This window comes from Kryptolebias marmoratus, linkage group LG9 (assembly GCF_001649575.2).
Source record: "Kryptolebias marmoratus isolate JLee-2015 linkage group LG9, ASM164957v2, whole genome shotgun sequence".
In the NCBI taxonomy this organism is placed as follows: Eukaryota; Metazoa; Chordata; class Actinopteri; order Cyprinodontiformes; family Rivulidae; genus Kryptolebias; species Kryptolebias marmoratus.
This window is the reverse complement of record NC_051438.1, coordinates 8,900,835-8,918,831: the sequence shown is the minus strand read 5'-3', so window position 1 is coordinate 8,918,831 and position 17,997 is coordinate 8,900,835. Positions and strand designations below refer to the sequence as shown.

The window sequence follows — 17,997 nt, the reverse complement described above, 5'->3', positions numbered from 1 at the left end:
CACGAAAAGTCCACTGAACACAGTTTTATTGCTACGAAAACAAAAGACTGAAAAGAGATTTCTGAGATGAATTTTGACTGTGAATCACCTGGCAGGTATGGTTTCATTCTGCAGCTTTAGACTAAAATCATCTTATGTTGAGAAATGATGGAGTCCCTAAAAATTTAATAAATTTTCTATACAATAGGACAAAAAAGTTTTGACTGTTTTCGACATTAAAACTAGGGTGACTTTTGCTTGTTTGGTTTGAGTGAAGATTTGCTCAAAGCTCTGAAAATATCCTAATTCACACCTAAACAGGCAGGTGGAGCTCATTAAAACAAAGCATCGAAAAGAAGAGAACAGGTTTTATTAGTTCCTCTTGGTGCAGCTGGTGTCACCGTCGTACAACGTGAAAGTGTGTACTTTCTGCTGTACCCTCGCTGGAAGACTCTACACATTGTAGATGTAGACGTTCAGGTTGTTCCACAGTTATTTTAACAAAAAAAAAACAAATAATTTCTCTACATTAGATCAGATGGTGTAAAATACAGACACGTCACATATGTTTTATTGAAACCTAAACCTCACTTTAAAAAAAAAAAAAAAACACAACACAAGATGCCCCTAAAAGGAAGAAAAGGAAATTTAAAAAAAAAGAACTAAATTATTATTATCACCCACATTCCCCCCTCCCCCCAAAAAAATACATTTTCAATTCATTCTGAAGCAAGTTTATACTTCAACACAACAACAATAAAAATGTGGAAAGAAACTGCAGTGTCTCTTTTCAGGTGTGAGCAGTTTGGTTAAAAACAAAACAAAAATAAAACTTTTTTTATATCAAACAGGCAGGAAAACGTGGAAGTGTGGAGAGAAAGAGACCACATATAGTTGTTTTTTTAACAAGATTTCTGTAGCAAATAATCTCCTTATTCTGGTTGTAACAGTTTGTTGTCAACACAAACATTAAAGCAGCAATAATAATAAAAAAAAGAGTAAACCTGTGCTTAACAACACCAGAGAGAATTCACTGACTACTACAGGAGGAGATGTTACATGTTATTGTTATTTTGACTTTTTTTCTCTAAATTGGAATTGATTTTCCTTTTCATTGTTTTTTTTCTTCTGAGTGGCCCGAACACTATTGCAGGACACCACTGGGACAACTTCAGACACACCTAAAACATCACAGCTGAACTAATTTTTAAAAAGCTCGAAATGTCTGCCCCACAGACAAGGACTAAAATCGGACACAGCCAAGTATCATTTAATTTATTTAGGAGTTACTTAATTGAATTGGTAGCTTTTCCTTTATTATATTCATCTCTTAATTAAAATCTTACGAGGAAAAAAGAAAGTTGTATGTTTAATTGGACGGATCTTGTCGTAAAGTGCGTGGGGGGGGGCCTGGGCTCAGCCATCCCTCCTCGTAGCTACGCCCCTGCTTCATGCAGATATAACCGCTTTAGTATGAATCAACGTGTCACAGAACAGTTCCGTAAATATATCTGTTTGTAGGAAACACACTGTCATCTTTCAGGTCCTGTTGTGTGAACCTGCATGTGAACAGATAAGACCAATGCACTGAAAGTCTTCGGTCCATGAAGTGTAATAATGCCGATGCTGCTGCTGCTGATGCTGCTGATGCTGATGCTGCCTCTCCTTGAGTTTGAAATGAAAATGAACGTCCCTCTGCAGAGGGATACCTGTCTGGTCTGTACTTCCTCCCACGCTGTCTGTAATAAAAAGCATGATGGAGCAGAGCCGGAGCTGCAGCAGCTCCTTATCATGTTGCTGCTGATGCAGAATACTGACGCTGTCTTTGCACACTGAAGGTGCAACGAGGAAGAGGAGGAGGAGGCGACAGGTGCATCAGGCTGCACCTGTCGCCTCTCAGAGTCTGGATTAGTAAACGTTTTAACACTGGCTGGTCTTGTCAGGGCTGATGAAGCTCTCCTGCTCCTTGTCTGCGGCGTTAACGTCGGCCTGCGTCTCCCGGCTGCTCTTCTTGTTCTCCTGAGCGGCGCCGCTGTTGTTCTGCTTCGCCTCGAGGTGGCGCTGGCGCTCCTCGCTGTGCCACATGCCGTAACCGAAGTAGATCAGGAAACCTTCACAGAGAAAGCGTCAGGGCAAGGTCAGACATCTTCACGGCAAATGTAACCTGTCTTCCATGCAAAGTGCTAATATAATAATGTACTGATTTAAAGATTAAAAAGAGAAAATTACATGAATTTAGTTTTAAAATCTCAATATGTTGTTTGTGCACAATGTGGCACACACATATTTTGAATTTGATGCCAACGAGACATTTGGACAAATTTAGGGTAGAGATGATAAAGTTAGGAAAGTTGCATATATCTGAAGAATGGAAGAGAATTAAAGCCAAAAAATCCCACAATTCTGACTTTTTTTCTGAGTTTAAAGTCAGAATTCTGGGGAATAAAAAGTCAAAATTCAGGATTTCTTTTTGGAGATCGAGTTAGTCATTTTTGACAAATCTTGTAAAAAATTAAAAAAAAAAAAAAGTTTATGTGCATTCTCAGCCATACCTCATCAACATTTAGCTCAATATCTGTAAACTTGGCTGACTTAAAGAGTAGTTGTCTGCTAAAGTCAGTTTGCTTTGGCGGCCATCTTGAATTGGTTTGACTCCAAAAGCTAATCAGCTGTAAATGTACACCCAGTGATTACTTCATGAAAGTTTCGTTAAAATCTGTCCAGTGGTTCATGAGATATTTTGCTAATGTACCATTAGCAAAATATCTCATGAACCACTGGACAGGCAAACACATTTGTGATATCATTTTTTTTAACTGTAAAATTACAAGAAATCTGCCAATCACTGCGTCTTCCTTTATGCTAAGCGAGGCTAAGATGTGCAGATTCATCGTACAGGATTGTGTGGTTTGGGCTGAGCAGAAACTCACCGACAGCCATCCACACAGAGAAACGTATCCAGGTGTCTCCACTCAGCTGGACCATGAGGTAAATATTAACAAATATACTCAGAATGGGCAGATAAGGCAGCAGGGGCACCTGTGAGGACAAAAACCACACGAGCCATTAGTTTGAATGTGCTAAAGGTACGGCAGGCAGTTTGTGTATTTATTCAACATCCTTAAAATCGTCCTCATTTATGCCCACGACTGCACTGCTCGAGTTGTACGTTTGGTCACATTAGGTCAGCAAACTTTCTTACTGGTAACAGTTTTTGTCAACTAGTTGGAGCAGAAGTTATACTAGTCAGCCATTTTGCCACACTAGTAGTCCAAAAGTCAACTAGTTGGCTTTTTAATGCACTAATGAACGACTGGACCAAACTAGTCAACAACTGTGTCCTACAAGTTAACTAGTAAGGATCAAAAACTCTTCAGTGTTAACTAGTTAACACAAATTATGCCACTAGTTGACTAGTGGCTGTCAAATGTGTGCATTAGTCAACTGGCACAACCCAAAAATTAACTAGTCCACTGGTAAGCAATAAAATGCTCACTAGTCGACTAATTTATGTGTTTTTGTTGGTACTAGTTAACTAGTGTGCCTAAAAATAACTAGTTGGCTAATGGGCTTATAATGTTTCTTAGTTAACTAGAAAAGCCCAAAACGTGATAAAATTTGTTTTTACTAGTTAACTATTAATATACAAAATGACCTCAAGTTGACTAGTTAAAGCTTATTTGGCGTTTCTAGTTAATTAGTGAGCCTACAAAATGTTGACTTGTGTGCCTATAGTGTTGATTAGGGAACTAGTAACACCGAATTAGTAAAACTAAATCTGGATTTACTAGTTCACTGGTAATGCCAGTTCAGTAGCTGAAGCTTGTTGGTGTTACTAGTTAATTTTGTTGCTCTAGCAGTCAAGTGAACATAAATATGATTGGAATTATAATCATACAATTATATTTAACTATAATTATGAATAAATGGTGAGCAAAAATGACTCCTTATATTATGGATATCAAATAAATACCCAAACTGCTTGCCATATTACTGAACATCTGACTCCATGCTGCTGGACTTCCTCTGAGCTCCACTCACCATGAAGGAGACCTTCTTGGTGGTCTGAGGCTGCCGGCACACCATGAGCACACAGCCACTGAAGACGATGAAACACACAGACAGCAAGGCCAAGATCCACACTTCCAAACTGGAGATGGACTCGAGGTGGTACGTGGTGAGGTAGCTGACGACACACACAATCAGCACTGTGATTGGAGAGCACACACACACACACACACACACACATGTGCACGTTAAAGTCTGGAGTCAGTCAGGAAATGAAGATATTCTTAGTGAGAGCCAGTGTTCGTACCTAGCAGACCGATGGACATGTTGACCACGCTGGACGATTGCTCAGAAGGTGAGACAGGCGGGTGCAGGGCGGCCTGCAGGGTGGAGCTGCCACCTTTCAGCATGTTGAGGTGGGACTCTGACTCGGTCAGTTCCGACTCCTCGGACGACAGAACGTCTCTCTCGGCTTTACCCGAGGTATGGACTCCGTCCGGCTGGTACCTGAGGACAGAGCCATCAAAATATGTGCTTTGTTGAGAGCCACTGAATCAGAAACACGGACGGTGGTAGGGGTGAAATCTGTGGCCGCCATCTTGTTAGGTGCTACTCCCATAACCCTGAACTGATTACATGTCAAAGCCACACGTTGTTGTGCATGCTGTCCTGTGTCAAAGGTCCAAAAACACAAAGAAACAGGGTGGAGGTGTCACCCTGTTTTACTTGAATAAATATATATCATTCATATTGTGAAAACAGTTTGCTGTAATGAGCCTCCGAACAAGCCCTACTGCACCACTCATACTGTGATAACCAAGCGCTGGAATCACTCTAGTTAGACTGGTACACACCGGCACTTTAAGTAATTAAGACTTTACATGTCTATTTAGTCTAAACAGAGCTTTGCAGCAGTGTCTGCAGTTAAATACACCTAAACTAACAACTAAAACTTATTTAAAGTACTCTTTCCCCTCATAATTCTGGAAATATTTAGGCATTATATAACGTGCACTTCAGTATGTAGACATGGATAATTGAGTTTTCGTCTCACCTATACACTAATTATTTAGCTCATATCTTACCTATAGGTTAAACAGGTTAATAGACTAATGGATATTAGTTAATAAAATGTCACTAATATTGATATATTTTCAGTTAGCTTATATGTGCCGACCCTCAGTACCTGCTCTACAGTAATTATAGGAATCTCTTCTAAAGAGAGCATCAACCCCTGGTTTAATTTACAGTGTATTAAACTAGTATTTTTTAAAACAATAACAGAAACATAATACCACTTTATTTGATGCTCAGGTTCTAATAATTATAAGAATTAATGGTAAAACATCAGCTTCTTGGCTGAGTTTAGGTTTTGCTCCTCATAAAGTCCATGGCCTGCTGCCACACTAACTAAGAACGTTGCGTAGCACCTACCAAGATGGCAGCACTAATTCTTTCCTCGCTAGCATAGACTGTACTGTGGTTGGCCAGTGTATTTCTATTTCAGTGGTTAAAGCCCCCAAGGCCCCAGCTGTAACCTCACGCCTATGAATAGCACCGCCTCCTCCATCGAGCCTCTCAGGTTGTGAAATCGCTCGCATCATCTGGTTCTGCTTTCCAAAACAAGCGAGGTCTGAAAACAGGTTTAAACCAGCGGAGGGGCACGGTGCGGTGACAGATCGGCGCTGTGCTCGCAGCAGACGCGCTTCGGCTCCTGGGTTCAGCGAGTACGGAAACTGAAGTAAGGACCTTCATTTACTCGAGCAGTCGCTTAACGTTGGTACAAAGGGAGCATTCAGGGCTCTTACATCACCGAGGTGATGCAACAACACACGGGGCTGATCGGGCCTGTGGGCATCTGGAAAACCTCTGTAAACCTCTTTCACAATGCTGCCCGAATAAGATTTCTCCAAAGTTACACTGAAAGATGTGATTGTGAACGTGCCCACCTGAGAATGAGGACACACACAGCCACCAGCGAGTAGGCCAGCAGGGTTCCAATGGACATCATGTCAACGAGAGCTTTGAGGTCGAACAAGAAAGCCATGATAGCTGCGGACAAAAAGGTCAAAATGAACACCCATGCTTTCAGATGGCATTCCTAACAAGAAGGATAATTAGTGATAATAGTAGCAGGCTGGAAAACATGTTCGTTTACACCCACGTAACATTTCTCATTACACACACATTTTAACACTGGGATTCTTGTAAACAAAAAGGGAAAAAGCTGCTCACTTCAGACGCACACTACAAATGAATAAAAGCCATTCAGATGCAAATTGAACAACATGCGACATGTTTTCACGACGTAAAGCAGCGGAGCGGAACGTTGTCCCGTTTTGAGGCTGTAATCGCCTCCATACCGGCGTCATTTGGTGTGAGATACACTCGGTGTCCTCAGCAGCAGAAGGCAGTATGGAGCCGATCTCAGCAGCACAGCTCAGACACACTCTGGGATGCACAACAATTTTTGTGTTTAAGCAAAAAGTAGCAGAAAAAAAGCTCCTCGGCTCGGTGCTGACAGGTGCTTGATGCATGGCTAATGGAGGTGGTGCTCCCCCCCCCCCGCCCGGATGTTCACGTCTGTTCTTCAGGTCATTCACCCTGTGAGTCTCAGCCCAAATCTCTGATTACATGATTTCCCACTGAGCAGTAAAGCCTTACAACAAAGTACAGCCCAAGGGCCAGAAGCGGCCCTTTCTCCATGTCAGTCTAGTCGAATAAAAACAAAACAACACAGAGAAACTTAGGAAAAACAAAGATCTTATTAAAGAATCTTGGCGAAAGTTAAAGAAGTGATGATCTCTCATATCATCATCAATTGTATCTTATGAAGAGTGATATCAGTAACAGAGCACAAAGTAAGAAGAAAAGGCCAAAGGTCCTCCTCCTGGCTAGGCTAATAGTTCGTCAAGCCAGAGTCTCTGTTAAATAATTTTTAAGGCCTTTAAAACAAGTCTTTCTCAAAATTGCTAAATCATCTCATATCAACCCTTTACACTTTTGTGTGACAGTTTATTTACTTTGTTTCTGACTTCTCAGCCGAACATTAGAAGTATTAGAAGAGGGCCAGTTTCCTGCATGTTTTAAATGTGAAATGTTGGATTCAGTGGTTGAATCACCTCTTCATGTCCTGCAGAAGCCTGTTAATCAGCCATTCATTCAGAGCAGGTGTGTTGGAGCAGAGAAACATCTAAAACATGCAGGACGGTGGCCCTCGAGGACCAGGATTGGACACCACTGTCCTACGCTGATCAATGAAAAGTGCCTCGACTGGAACCCTGATCCTATAGCCGAGATCAACTCGGGACATCCCGAGGACCTAAATGTTTCCCTGCTAGGTTTGCAAAAGTTAAAGACGGATATTAAATAGGGAAAAGTCTCTAAATCTTGCATTTTTTTCAACCAGAAGTTAATTTTCAAGCAGCATGTTCATGATGCTGAAGCATAAATTAGCTGTTTTTCAGTCCAGCATGCCAACTATACTACAAGCTTTTTAGAAAAAAAGAAAAAATGATCATTTTCATAAAGATATTCATCTAAAAATGTGCTACAATTGTGAGCTGCGTATTGCTCTACAAGCAAAACAGGGCAAGCTTTTTGCTCTGGCTTATTTTAGCAGACGATAAGATGTTACATATGATAGATTCAGGTGGCAAACTGTGCCCATGGTTCAGTTCAATGTGTGGCCCTTCAGTCCCTTTAATTGCTTGTAAGCAAAAATGGCCCTTTGGGGAAAGCAAATGTTACACACCCCAGCTTTAGAAGAAGTTATTCGTTATGTTGCGTGAGCGCCACATCCAAGCACAAAGGCCAGACTGTTTGAACTGAATTTTATTACAACATTACATAAACTGATGGTTGTATAAAAAAATACAACAAAACTGAGTAAAATGATTGTGTTCAATGTACTGCCAGAGCACTTAAATACTGTTTTTACTTAATTTTCCGGTGATAACAAGCTTGTAGCATAGTTGGTGTGCTTCGTCAAAATACAGCAAATAGCCGTAGCTGTTCTTCTGTAACTTCTTTCATCTTAAAGTATATTTATTGTACCACTTCTTAGCTTCTTATGACTGTGTTATGTATAAAATTAAAGCAGTGGTTCATATCTTTGGAAGTAAAGTTCTGTGGAAACATTATAAAAAAAGTGGTGCCACCTGTTGTAGATGGACTCTTTGATCAAGCCAAGACCAAAGTGGACTGCTGTCGTCCCACAACAACTACACATTAGCGTGAACGCCGTTTCATAAACCTTAACACTGCTGTCAGTTTTGAGTTACAGTTATTTCCTTAGGATTCTTTGCTTTTTTTGCAAATGTAAACAGAAATATTGATAGATGCCATCTTCTACTTCTGGTGCAGCCTGGGTCACGTCTGGAAAGAATATCATATTTCTAACCTGAAATTTAAATTGGTGTAAAGGTTTCTAAATTAGTGCACAAATGAAAAGCTGTGGACCTTTTGGGATGGGAGTAGTTTGAGGACAGCAGCAATCCTCTCTGGTCTAGACGCCAAACCATTAGCTCATCAATTTGGTCAGATTTAAACTTTATTTCTCCAAAGTGAAGCTCTTCAAAAAGCTCAAAAGAAGTTAATATATTAAGATATAAGAAATTATGAACTAAAATAATAATTTTTATAACATTTCTGCAGAACTCCACTTTGAAACATCTGACCTGTCCTTCTAAAACAGGGGTGGGCAACCCTGGTCCTGGAGGGCCACTATCCTGCCTGTTTTTCTTGTTTCTCTGCTCCAACACACCTGATTCAGTGGTTAAATTACCTCTTCATGTTCTGCAGAAGCCTGTTAATCACCCATAGATTCAAATCAGGTGTGTTGGAGCAGAGAAACAAGGAAAACCTGCAGGATGGTGGCCCTCATGGACCAGGATTGGACACCCCTGTTCTAAAACTACATTAATTTATTCACAATAATAAAGCAATATTATTCTACGGTGCTCCTGTTTTGTTAAAAATTAATTGTGATCATAATATTGTTGTGATGCAGGGTAAAAGGTTTGAAACTGTCTCATTGTGACACAAAACAGAACAGCTGAGACTATGATTTTGCAACTTTGCCTCACAGAAGTTGATACTTCACATTAGTCTAGAATTCATGTTAGCATAAAGTAAAGATCTTTGCAACACTGATGTGCAGCTACTGCCGTGTGTTATCAAGTATGTAATCAACCAAAGTTAAAATAACTTTCAATATGATCAGACATGATCTTTACTTGTAAATTGAGGGCTTAAAGTAGCAGAAAATGGCAAAAAAAATACAATTTAAAATGGCCTGATTTAAAAAAATAAAGATGCAGGAAAAATTCAAATCATCACCTATGTCAGCTAATAGTGAAATGTTTTCTGTCTTGGTGCAAATATTAAAATTAAAGTATTTTCTGTAACTATTAATGATGGTATAATACATTAACAACTATACATAGTGTTTTTGAGGTACTCTGTAGAGTAAATAATATTTTATTTGAACTAAAGTGGTTCAGAATGTTTTCAAATGTTTAACCATCTTTTTTTACCTTTCAAACAAGGATTAAAGGCCTGTTGAATTTGTGGACACTTTTAAGCGAGACACTGTTTTTGAACATCCCGGGTGTCGTGTTTTTATCCACATGCTTCTGGAAACACCATCACCAAAATCATGCAACCATCGTCACCAGCCGATCACACGTAAAAACCAACAACAATTAAATAAAAAGACAGAAACCCGAGCAAGTCCACGAGACAACCCAAAGACGGGCGAGTCCTCGTCCAGCAGCTTACCCGCAGTGGTGCCTGCCGCCATGGTGGCAGCCACCGGCGACTGGCGCTTACTCACTTTGGACATAAATTTGAACAGAATACCGTCCCGTGCCATGGCAAAGAGAATGCGCGGCAGAGGGAACATGGAGCCCAACAGGCTACGGAGAAGAGGGTTCATGGTTAAGCTGAGGGCATTCTGGGAAAGAAAACATGACACCTGCACAACTGTGAAAGAACAAGGCGTGCACAGAAACTCGATACAGACAATGTCATTACGGCTGGAAGTGCCTTTCCAATTTGAAAAATAAAAAAAAACGAAAAACTGATTGATTCATCTCCTTTGATTGTTTCTTTCACAGTTGATTGGTGGGGAAAAAAAAAACAAACATTAGCTGAGTTATCACACACTTCTCCCTGACTCTCACCTGCAACTACACCAGAGCTCATAGTGGCAATAACTGGGGTCTTCGTCTTAGGATTGATTCGGGCTAAGGCTTTGAAAAGCACCCCATCCTCTGCCATAGCATAGATTACACGAGGCATGGGGAAAATGGAGCCCAGCAGACTGCATGAGACAGCAGAGACATGCAAGACCAACACATTAGTTAGGAGCCCCAGACACACCACCACACAAAGACAGCGGCATCATCAAAGCTTCAGACAATGACGAAAGGCTAAAAACAAAAAAAAACATCTTCCTTTCCTGTCAGTAATGTCATCCCTGTCATTCTTGAGCCATTACGGATGTCGGATGTCTGAAGAACATGTCTCCAACACACTTTAAAAAAACCTATAATCATTGCATTCTTCAAATGTGTAAATATTTACTTCAAGTTAGAGAAGAACATTGAGTTAAAGTCGAGAGCACCAGTCCAAACAGCGGCATCTTAAAGTCCAACTGCAGGCTCTGACTAATTTAATTGATTCAAATCCGCTTTGGTAACGTTTTTTATCAACAGCTCAATAAGACGAGCAAAGGAATGACATCCAAGGGTTTGTTAAAAACAATAGTTCAGATCTTTTGAAGAAAGGATTCTGTGGAAAGATTATTAATATCTATTTTCTTTTTGGTAGGATCGCATCCTGGCCTGGGGCCTTTCTGGGTGGAGTTTACATGTTCTCCCTGTTCTCTCTGTGGGTTTACTCTGGGTACTCTGGTTTCCTCCCACAGACCAAAAACATGCATGTTAGGTTCATTGGTAACTCTAACTTGTCCCTAGGTGTGAGTGAGAATGGTTGTTTGTCTCTGTGTGTCCCTGTGATGGACTTGTGACCCGTTCAGGGTGTCCCCTGCCTCTCGCACAGTGACTGCTGGGGATAGACACCAGCTCCCCGTGACCCGGAAAGGAGAAGCTGGTAAAGAAGATATGATAAGGAAGTATGGATGGATGGATGGATGGATGGATGGATGGATAGATGGATGGATGGATGGATGGATGGATGGGTTTTCTTTTTGCTGTAAATAGCTCTTCCAACAACCTCAGTTTGAAGAAACGGTTCAGTTCTGACAGGATGGATGTGCTAATGGCTGGACCAAGACCAAAGTGTCATCTGCGCTTACAAAAAACATAGTATTCTGTGTAAATAACCATGAAACGCAAAACTAATGGCGGCGTAATGGTTTATAAAATGGTGTTTGCATGAACTGCTGTGAAATATTTGAGACTGAAGTTGTTTTAAAACAGCAGCAGCCAGCTGTGGTCTTGGCCTCACCTGGTCGAGGTCTTAGCTTGTAAATCTGGTCAAGCCACAGATTGTATGCAACGAAAGGATTAGCAATCCTTAGAGAAATGTGTATCATCCAGAGTTTTCAGCTAAATTATTGGTGCCATTTGAGCTTTTCTTGTGAAATCCTAAAAGCGATTTTACGCACCATCACACGCCATATCACAAGACCTCACACAGTCTGTTAGGAGAATGTGTCAGGGATGACTTTCTGCTGCTAAAACACCACATTTTAGCTCCATGTCTCCATAATTGACTGAGCTATAGTCATTTATTTTTCTAAGGTTGATGAGGTTGATAAGGTTGATGTGGCTATCTTGAACTTGATTCTCTTCAAAGAATTAATCAGTTGAATTAAAAAAATTATTTAGATTAATGTTCAATTAATCATTTTCTGAGTTTCATTAACTTCTGTCGAGTGGTTAAAGAGATATTTTGCTAACACACACAGATAGAGGCAGTTACATTATCGCCCACCACTGAAAGGTGGTTGATAAAGATGGACGCCGTGTCTCTATCTACTTCTGCTCTTCAAAAATGAAGTCAAAACATCTGATTTACAGGCCCTTCCATGCTGTATTTTTGATGTTAGTGATACTTATATTGGCCGTGCCTGTACAAACTTAATCAATCACAAAGTAGGATAATGATGATGCAGGAGCTGCTTCCTACTTTAGCCCACAATTTAGTCTTTTTTTAAGCAAGAATTCTTAAAAAAAATCGAACATATTTTTGAAATGTACAAGTTCCTCAAAGCGTTGTTAAATATCTGCCATTTAAGCTATGAATTTATTGTTATATTTTGTTAAATGAAAAATACACATGGCCAAAAAAATAAACAAAAAATCAAAGCTGTATATCGGCAGTCGGCTGCCCTGATTTCTAAAGGACAGCATCATCCATAGAGAAACTCATATCAAGTGTTTTCTAAGCATCAAATAACTAATTACTACTAAATGTATTTGAGAAATTAAAATTTGAACATACAGTGAAGAGAAGTCAACAAATGGAAAAAAAACTGAGGTTTTTTATATTTCAACTGGAAAAACCTCAGATTTGTTTACATGGACTTTAAACTAATAGTGGGTCCAGTTTACTAGGGGGAACTCTTTTATTTGTTGGGGGTTTTTTTCTCTTTTTTGCTTGAACTTTTGTGTTATGTTTCTGTGTCCAGTTTATCATATCTGGTCAGAACTGGTTGCAACTTCTTCAGACTGGGCTCATTCAAAAAGCTATCTACAACAGGTAAGATATTAACTGTCCGTAAGCTTTTCACAAAACCCCACTTCAACAGATCTGAACTGTCCCTTCCGGAAAAAACAAAGGGGCATCTCAAACTGACAGGAAAGAAAGACAGAATTACATCCCAACAATGTATTTTTGAGTCATCTTGTTCAGTAAACTTTAGAAGAAACATGGAGAATTAAGCAGTGCACCCACCACACGCCATAAAGCAACGGGAATCAATCCAATTAAAAGACGTGTAAAGAAATCTGGTCAAAATGTTTGACCAGATCCCACCCACCATTATCGTCCATTACAGCATTTACATCAATCAAAAAGGACGGTCAGTATTTAAGCTGTCTGAATTCTTTGGATAAACGTCAATAAATGCTCATGTTCTAGCCTCATACTTAATGACAGATACAGGTTTACCTGGTGGAAAGGGCACACAGAGACCCCACAGCGACCACGTATTTGGCGGGGCCCCAGCCCACGTATTCAAAGGCCATGGGCAGGGGGCTCTTCTCGTCCAGCAGGTAATAAGGCATCATCAGGGTGAGCGCCGCTGACACGCCAAAGTAGGCCAGGAAGCACACCGTGAGCGACGACACAATGCCGATGGGAATGGCCTTCTGGGGGTTGTTCACCTCCTCACCTGTCGGCCACAAACCCATGTTTACATATTATTATTATATTAGGTAAGACCTCAGACGAGCCAACCCTTGTTCCAGCCTATCACGCCAATAACTCACCTGTGGTTGCAATGCAGTCAAATCCAACAAAAGCATAGAAGCAGGTGGCAGCTCCAGCTAATGTCCCACTGAAGCCGTAGGGCATGAAGCCCCCAACGCCATAATCACTGCTCACATTGGCCGTCTCTGACAAGTTCCTGAAACATGTTTATTGTGGTTTTGTGACATCGATTGACACTAACATTGATCCCTGCGTGGTGATACGGAAGAACAGCTGTGCAGTCTGTAATCAACTGGTATCAATTGATTAGATTACCTTGTGACTATGGTGACGTTGACGAGGGATTCTTCGGTTATTTTCCAGTTGTGCGTGTCTCCTTTGACGAACCCGGAAATAATGACAAACAACAGGACGAGCACGTTGACGGCAGTGAAGACCTTGTTGACCCAGGCTGATTCCTTCACTCCAAATGACAAGAGTCCTGGATGAGCACAAACACAGCAGAGCTCAGCACAGAACAGGGATCATTACTCTACTTTACCTTTAATGTAATCAGTTTGGATCTGTTTTTTTTTGTGAAACCAAGTTTTTCACAGAGCTGGCCCTGAGTGCCAAGATTTTAACACAGATGTACAGAATGAACGACCCTGCAGATATGTTCACCTAAATATTTAAATAAGTGGAACTTGAGGTTCTTGGATGTCTTTTAGATGAATAAGGCAAAGGCCTATTAACTTCTCATTAGTGATCGTGATTGGTTGCAGCTGATAGTTTGTCTTTGCCGATGTAAAAAGTTTGACAGCACTCATTTCTAAACAAATTCAGATTCCAAGATTCTCAGTTTAAACAACTGTATGCAAGTACAAATTATTCAGATGTGTCCCCACTTTGCCAAGGTCTAAGAATGAGATCCGAACCGTTGCCCTCAGATGAAAGGAAACTCAGTAGGATGTTCAGGCACATCCCATGAACCACCGAGGATCAAGCCTGTCATGAACTAGAAACTGCTGTAACACCAGTGCCCCCGTCAACAGTGAAGCCAGCTTTAGAAAGAAGCTCCTCCTCCAAAAGAGAAACCTTCAAGCTCGACTGAAATTTGCAACTGCTCACACAAACTAGCCCAGAAACGTCTGGAGGAAGGTTTTATGGTCAGACAGGAGAAAGACTGAGCTGTTTGACCACAATGACTAAAGTATGGAGGAGTCAAGGCGAGAGTTTCAAACCTAAGACCACTACCAACTGTCAAGCATGGTAGTGGTGGCATCATGCTGAGGTACTAGTGCATTGCTCAAAATGGATGGACTGATGAAGAAGGAGGACAACCTCTAAATTCTTCAATGTCACCTCAAACCGACAGCTAGATGGTTGAAACTCGGTCACAGCTCCAACAGGGCGATGACCCCAAACGCATCAAAACTGGTTTCTGATTGGATAAAACAGACTAACATTAAGTATCTGGGATGGCCTTCCCAAAGCCTCAGCCTCAGCCATATTGAAAATCTGTAGACTGTTTAAAAGCTGGGTTTGTGCCAGGAAATCAGCCTGTTTAGATAAATTTTACCAAATCTCCCAAGAAGTCTGTTCAATAATTCAGACAGAATTATGCCAAAAATTTGTTGACAGATTCAAAAAGCATGTGATCGAAGTACAACTTAGTAAGAAACATTGAACCAAATATTATTGGGGGCGGTGTGTCTGGATGGATGTTAGTCTGGATGAATAATTATCAACATGTCTGGAATAGAGAAAATCCACAATCATTTCAAACTCCTGCACCCAATTCTTGTTTTTAAAAGTCAGTGAACTTGAATGTTGTAATTTCTGGAAAAAGAACGGTCAAACAAATGATTAAAAGCTCCAAATTAATCTGACACCCATGCCCATGATGAGTTAAAACGTCTGATGTCAGCTGTATACTGTAGTTCTTCCTCTTCACACAAACAGCTGAACACTGATGGATTGTTTTGGGGTTAATGTAATCATTTCATTGGCAGACTAACAGATAAAACCCATGACAGAGTTAAATTTGAGCTAAAAATAGAATTTTAAAGAAATCTTTCCTTTTGTGAACCAATCAACATCTAAAGAACAATAGACTGCACCCTAAATAGCCAAAGATACCAGAAGAGTCCATTGGAGCTTCTCTATTGACTGAAGTTGTCATGAAACTGATAAACTGTGCATTTTTCAGCTGCAGCTGTTTGTTATCTGCTGATAATGATTAAGGGTGTTTGTGAGCACCCAGTGAACTCACACAACCCTGCAGATTACTTGTGCCTCTTGGCCCCGTGGCTTTTCATAAAGGTTCTGCCAATTTGTTATTGGATTATGCCCGCCATGAATCACAAGTTGATTCGTCCTGATTCTAATTTCCTTTCGTTCACTGCGGCCTTTGTGTAAGCGTGCTTAAAGGAATTTTACGAATATCATGGCCATTTGCTTCCTTACCCGAAAGCAGTAGAATCAGGCACACAGCAAAGAAGTCAGGGTACGGGGCCAGGCCTGGAGAGTTCATGCTGAAGTAGGTCTTACAGAATACCTCAATGTGACCACCGATCATTTCATCAAACGTGCCGCTCCATGCTCTGGCGACTGAGGATGTACCTTTTGGTAAAAGACAAACAGACTTCGTAAAGAACCAGCCTCTTTTTCAAACAAAATGATGTTTAAAGACTGGCAGTAGCTCACCAATGACATATGAGAGGATCAGGTTCCAGCCAGTAATGAAGGCCCAGATCTCCCCTACAGTCACGTAACTGTACAGGTACGCAGAGCCGGTCTTGGGTACACGGGCCCCGAACTCAGCGTAACAGAGTCCGGCCATGACAGAGGCCAGGGCGGCGATCAGGAAGGAGATGACGATGCTGGGGCCAGAGTCGGCCTTGGCCACCTCTCCAGCTAAAACATAGACGCCAGCACCCAGAGTGCTGCCCACCCCCAGGGCGATGAGGTCGACGGTTCCCAGGCAGCGGCACAACTTGGAGTCCTCCAGGCTGTTCAGGTCGACCACTTTCCTGCGCACCAAGGAGTGGCCGAACAACAGAATCTGCTTTAACATGTTTTCACCTGCTGACAGAGGGAAAGGGAAAATGAAAAAAAAAGAAAATACCTGTTTGATCTGATGCTCCAGGGCGTGAATGGGGAATTTGATTGATTGAGTTTTGTGAAATACGTTGGCAGGATGAAGATCTCTGAAGTGCGTACCCAGCAAGAAAAAAGGAATATGCCTAAAGTTTGAGTCAATATCCGAAAGTCAGAGTACAAATCACTGGAGCAAGAAAACAACTACGTAATGCGTGCACATTTTAAGTCGTACTCTGAATTCCTAAAAATCAAACATTGGATCTTTCAGCAGTTTAACTTTTGTCCCTGAGCTGCATTTTTGAGTAACTTGTTCTGATAAAACATGTTGAAAAGTCAGTTACGTAACACGTGAAATGAAAGGGATGTTAACCCTACAAACTATGACGTGCATTCGGGAGTGCTGCCAAGTGCTGCAGTGTTGGCAAAGTTGAGAGACTACGGGTCTTATTAAAACCATTGTTTGGGGTCATGGTGCAGATCTAAGGACTCAAAGAGCTGCATTCATGAGGAGACCATGAATGGAGCAAAAACACTCAGTAGCTCTCTGTTCCAATTAATGCGAAAGACACTGAAAAGTGAAAAATACTTCTTTGTTGTCTCTGTCTCGTGGATTTGAAAAACGTCTCTTAATTTGTATGACTGCTGGTTTCTACAGCATGATAAAGGTAAAATATTCTTCCTTTTTGCTGAATAGTTTGTGATGTGCTTTGAAGGTAAGTCGGCTTCTTTGAACATCTTATTCATAAATAACACTGACAAACACTGATTTATGTTGCAGCATAGACTGCTACATCAAAAGAAATGAATTTTAGTGACAGCTCATTAACATTTTAATATGAGTTGTACTAGAACATTTTCACAAAAACCTGGCACTGAACATGAACATATTAGAGTCAGAATTCAGCTTTGCAAAGGCAACAATCATGATTTAGTCATTCAGAAAACTTGTTCTCCTTTAAATGAAATCAAATATGGCTTATTTATAAGGACAAACACATTATTAGCAGATGGTTTTTATTACATTAGAAGATTCACTTACCTTAGGAGAGTGCTGTATGGAAATGACAGCTCCAAGCTGAGGTAAAGTTTCAAAAAGAAGAGAAGCTGCAGAGGGTTTTTTTTTCTTCCAAGGTGGAGCAATTGGACATAAAGCACATGTACCAGTCAGACAACTTGTACTGATCTGACAAGTCGCCGCCTTGGATCTCCGCCGTGTGCTGAACACACTCACTATGCAGGCACATTAACTGCACAGAGCAGTCATTTCACTCCTCCCCTCTGTCCCAAGTGTTTCTTCATAGGACCTGCCCTCGCCTTGCCCCTAAAATCAGGATACAGTACACCCCAGCCACAGGAGTGACTTCCCCAGAGCAAGCAGGGAGGCGGGGATCGTGAGGAGGGGGTGATTTTACCTCAGTGCTTTTTACACCATAAGTAGTCCTCTTGAAATTGTACAGAAAGGCAGAGACAAAATAAGGGGCGGGGGGTGGGTCTTATTTGTCAGATTCCTGATGCACACTCAGA

At 41.0% G+C, this 17,997-nt stretch overlaps 1 protein-coding gene across 3 annotated transcripts; it reads right to left on the bottom strand.

Moving 5' to 3' along the window:
• Positions 1–329: 329 nt before the first annotated feature.
• On the bottom strand, positions 330–17,740 carry slc7a2 (solute carrier family 7 member 2). Of its 3 annotated transcripts, none has more exons than XM_017419742.3 (12): positions 17,513–17,739; positions 16,078–16,458; positions 15,838–15,993; positions 13,705–13,870; positions 13,449–13,585; positions 13,129–13,351; positions 10,173–10,312; positions 5,937–6,039; positions 4,295–4,494; positions 4,021–4,187; positions 2,910–3,018; positions 330–2,090 (listed from the first exon to the last, which is right to left on the bottom strand). In XM_017419742.3, the coding sequence occupies exons 2-12, from the start codon at positions 16,445–16,447 to the stop codon at positions 1,900–1,902; spliced, it is 1,962 nt and encodes a 653-aa protein (XP_017275231.1). In that variant the 5' UTR covers positions 16,448–16,458; positions 17,513–17,739; the 3' UTR covers positions 330–1,899. The 3 variants fall into 3 exon arrangements, with proteins under 3 accessions (XP_017275231.1, XP_017275233.1, XP_017275232.1); XM_017419744.3 differs by lacking the exon at positions 10,173–10,312 and adding an exon at positions 9,769–9,905 and having other exon boundaries at positions 17,513–17,737; XM_017419743.3 differs by having other exon boundaries at positions 1,900–2,090; positions 16,078–16,455; positions 17,513–17,740.
• Positions 17,741–17,997: the final 257 nt, after the last annotated feature.

Bases quoted from the DNA above. Each gene is read 5' to 3' on its own strand.
- slc7a2 (XM_017419743.3), bottom strand. From the start codon at position 16,447: ATGTTAAAGCAGATTCTGTTGTTCGGCCACTCCTTGGTGCGCAGGAAA. The intron at 13,352-13,448 runs GTGAGTTATTGG...TGTGGCCGACAG, and splicing joins TGACTGCATTGCAACCACAG to GTGAGGAGGTGAACAACCCC. The intron at 2,091-2,909 runs GTGAGTTTCTGC...TTCTCTGTGAAG, and splicing joins CTCTGTGTGGATGGCTGTCG to GTTTCCTGATCTACTTCGGT.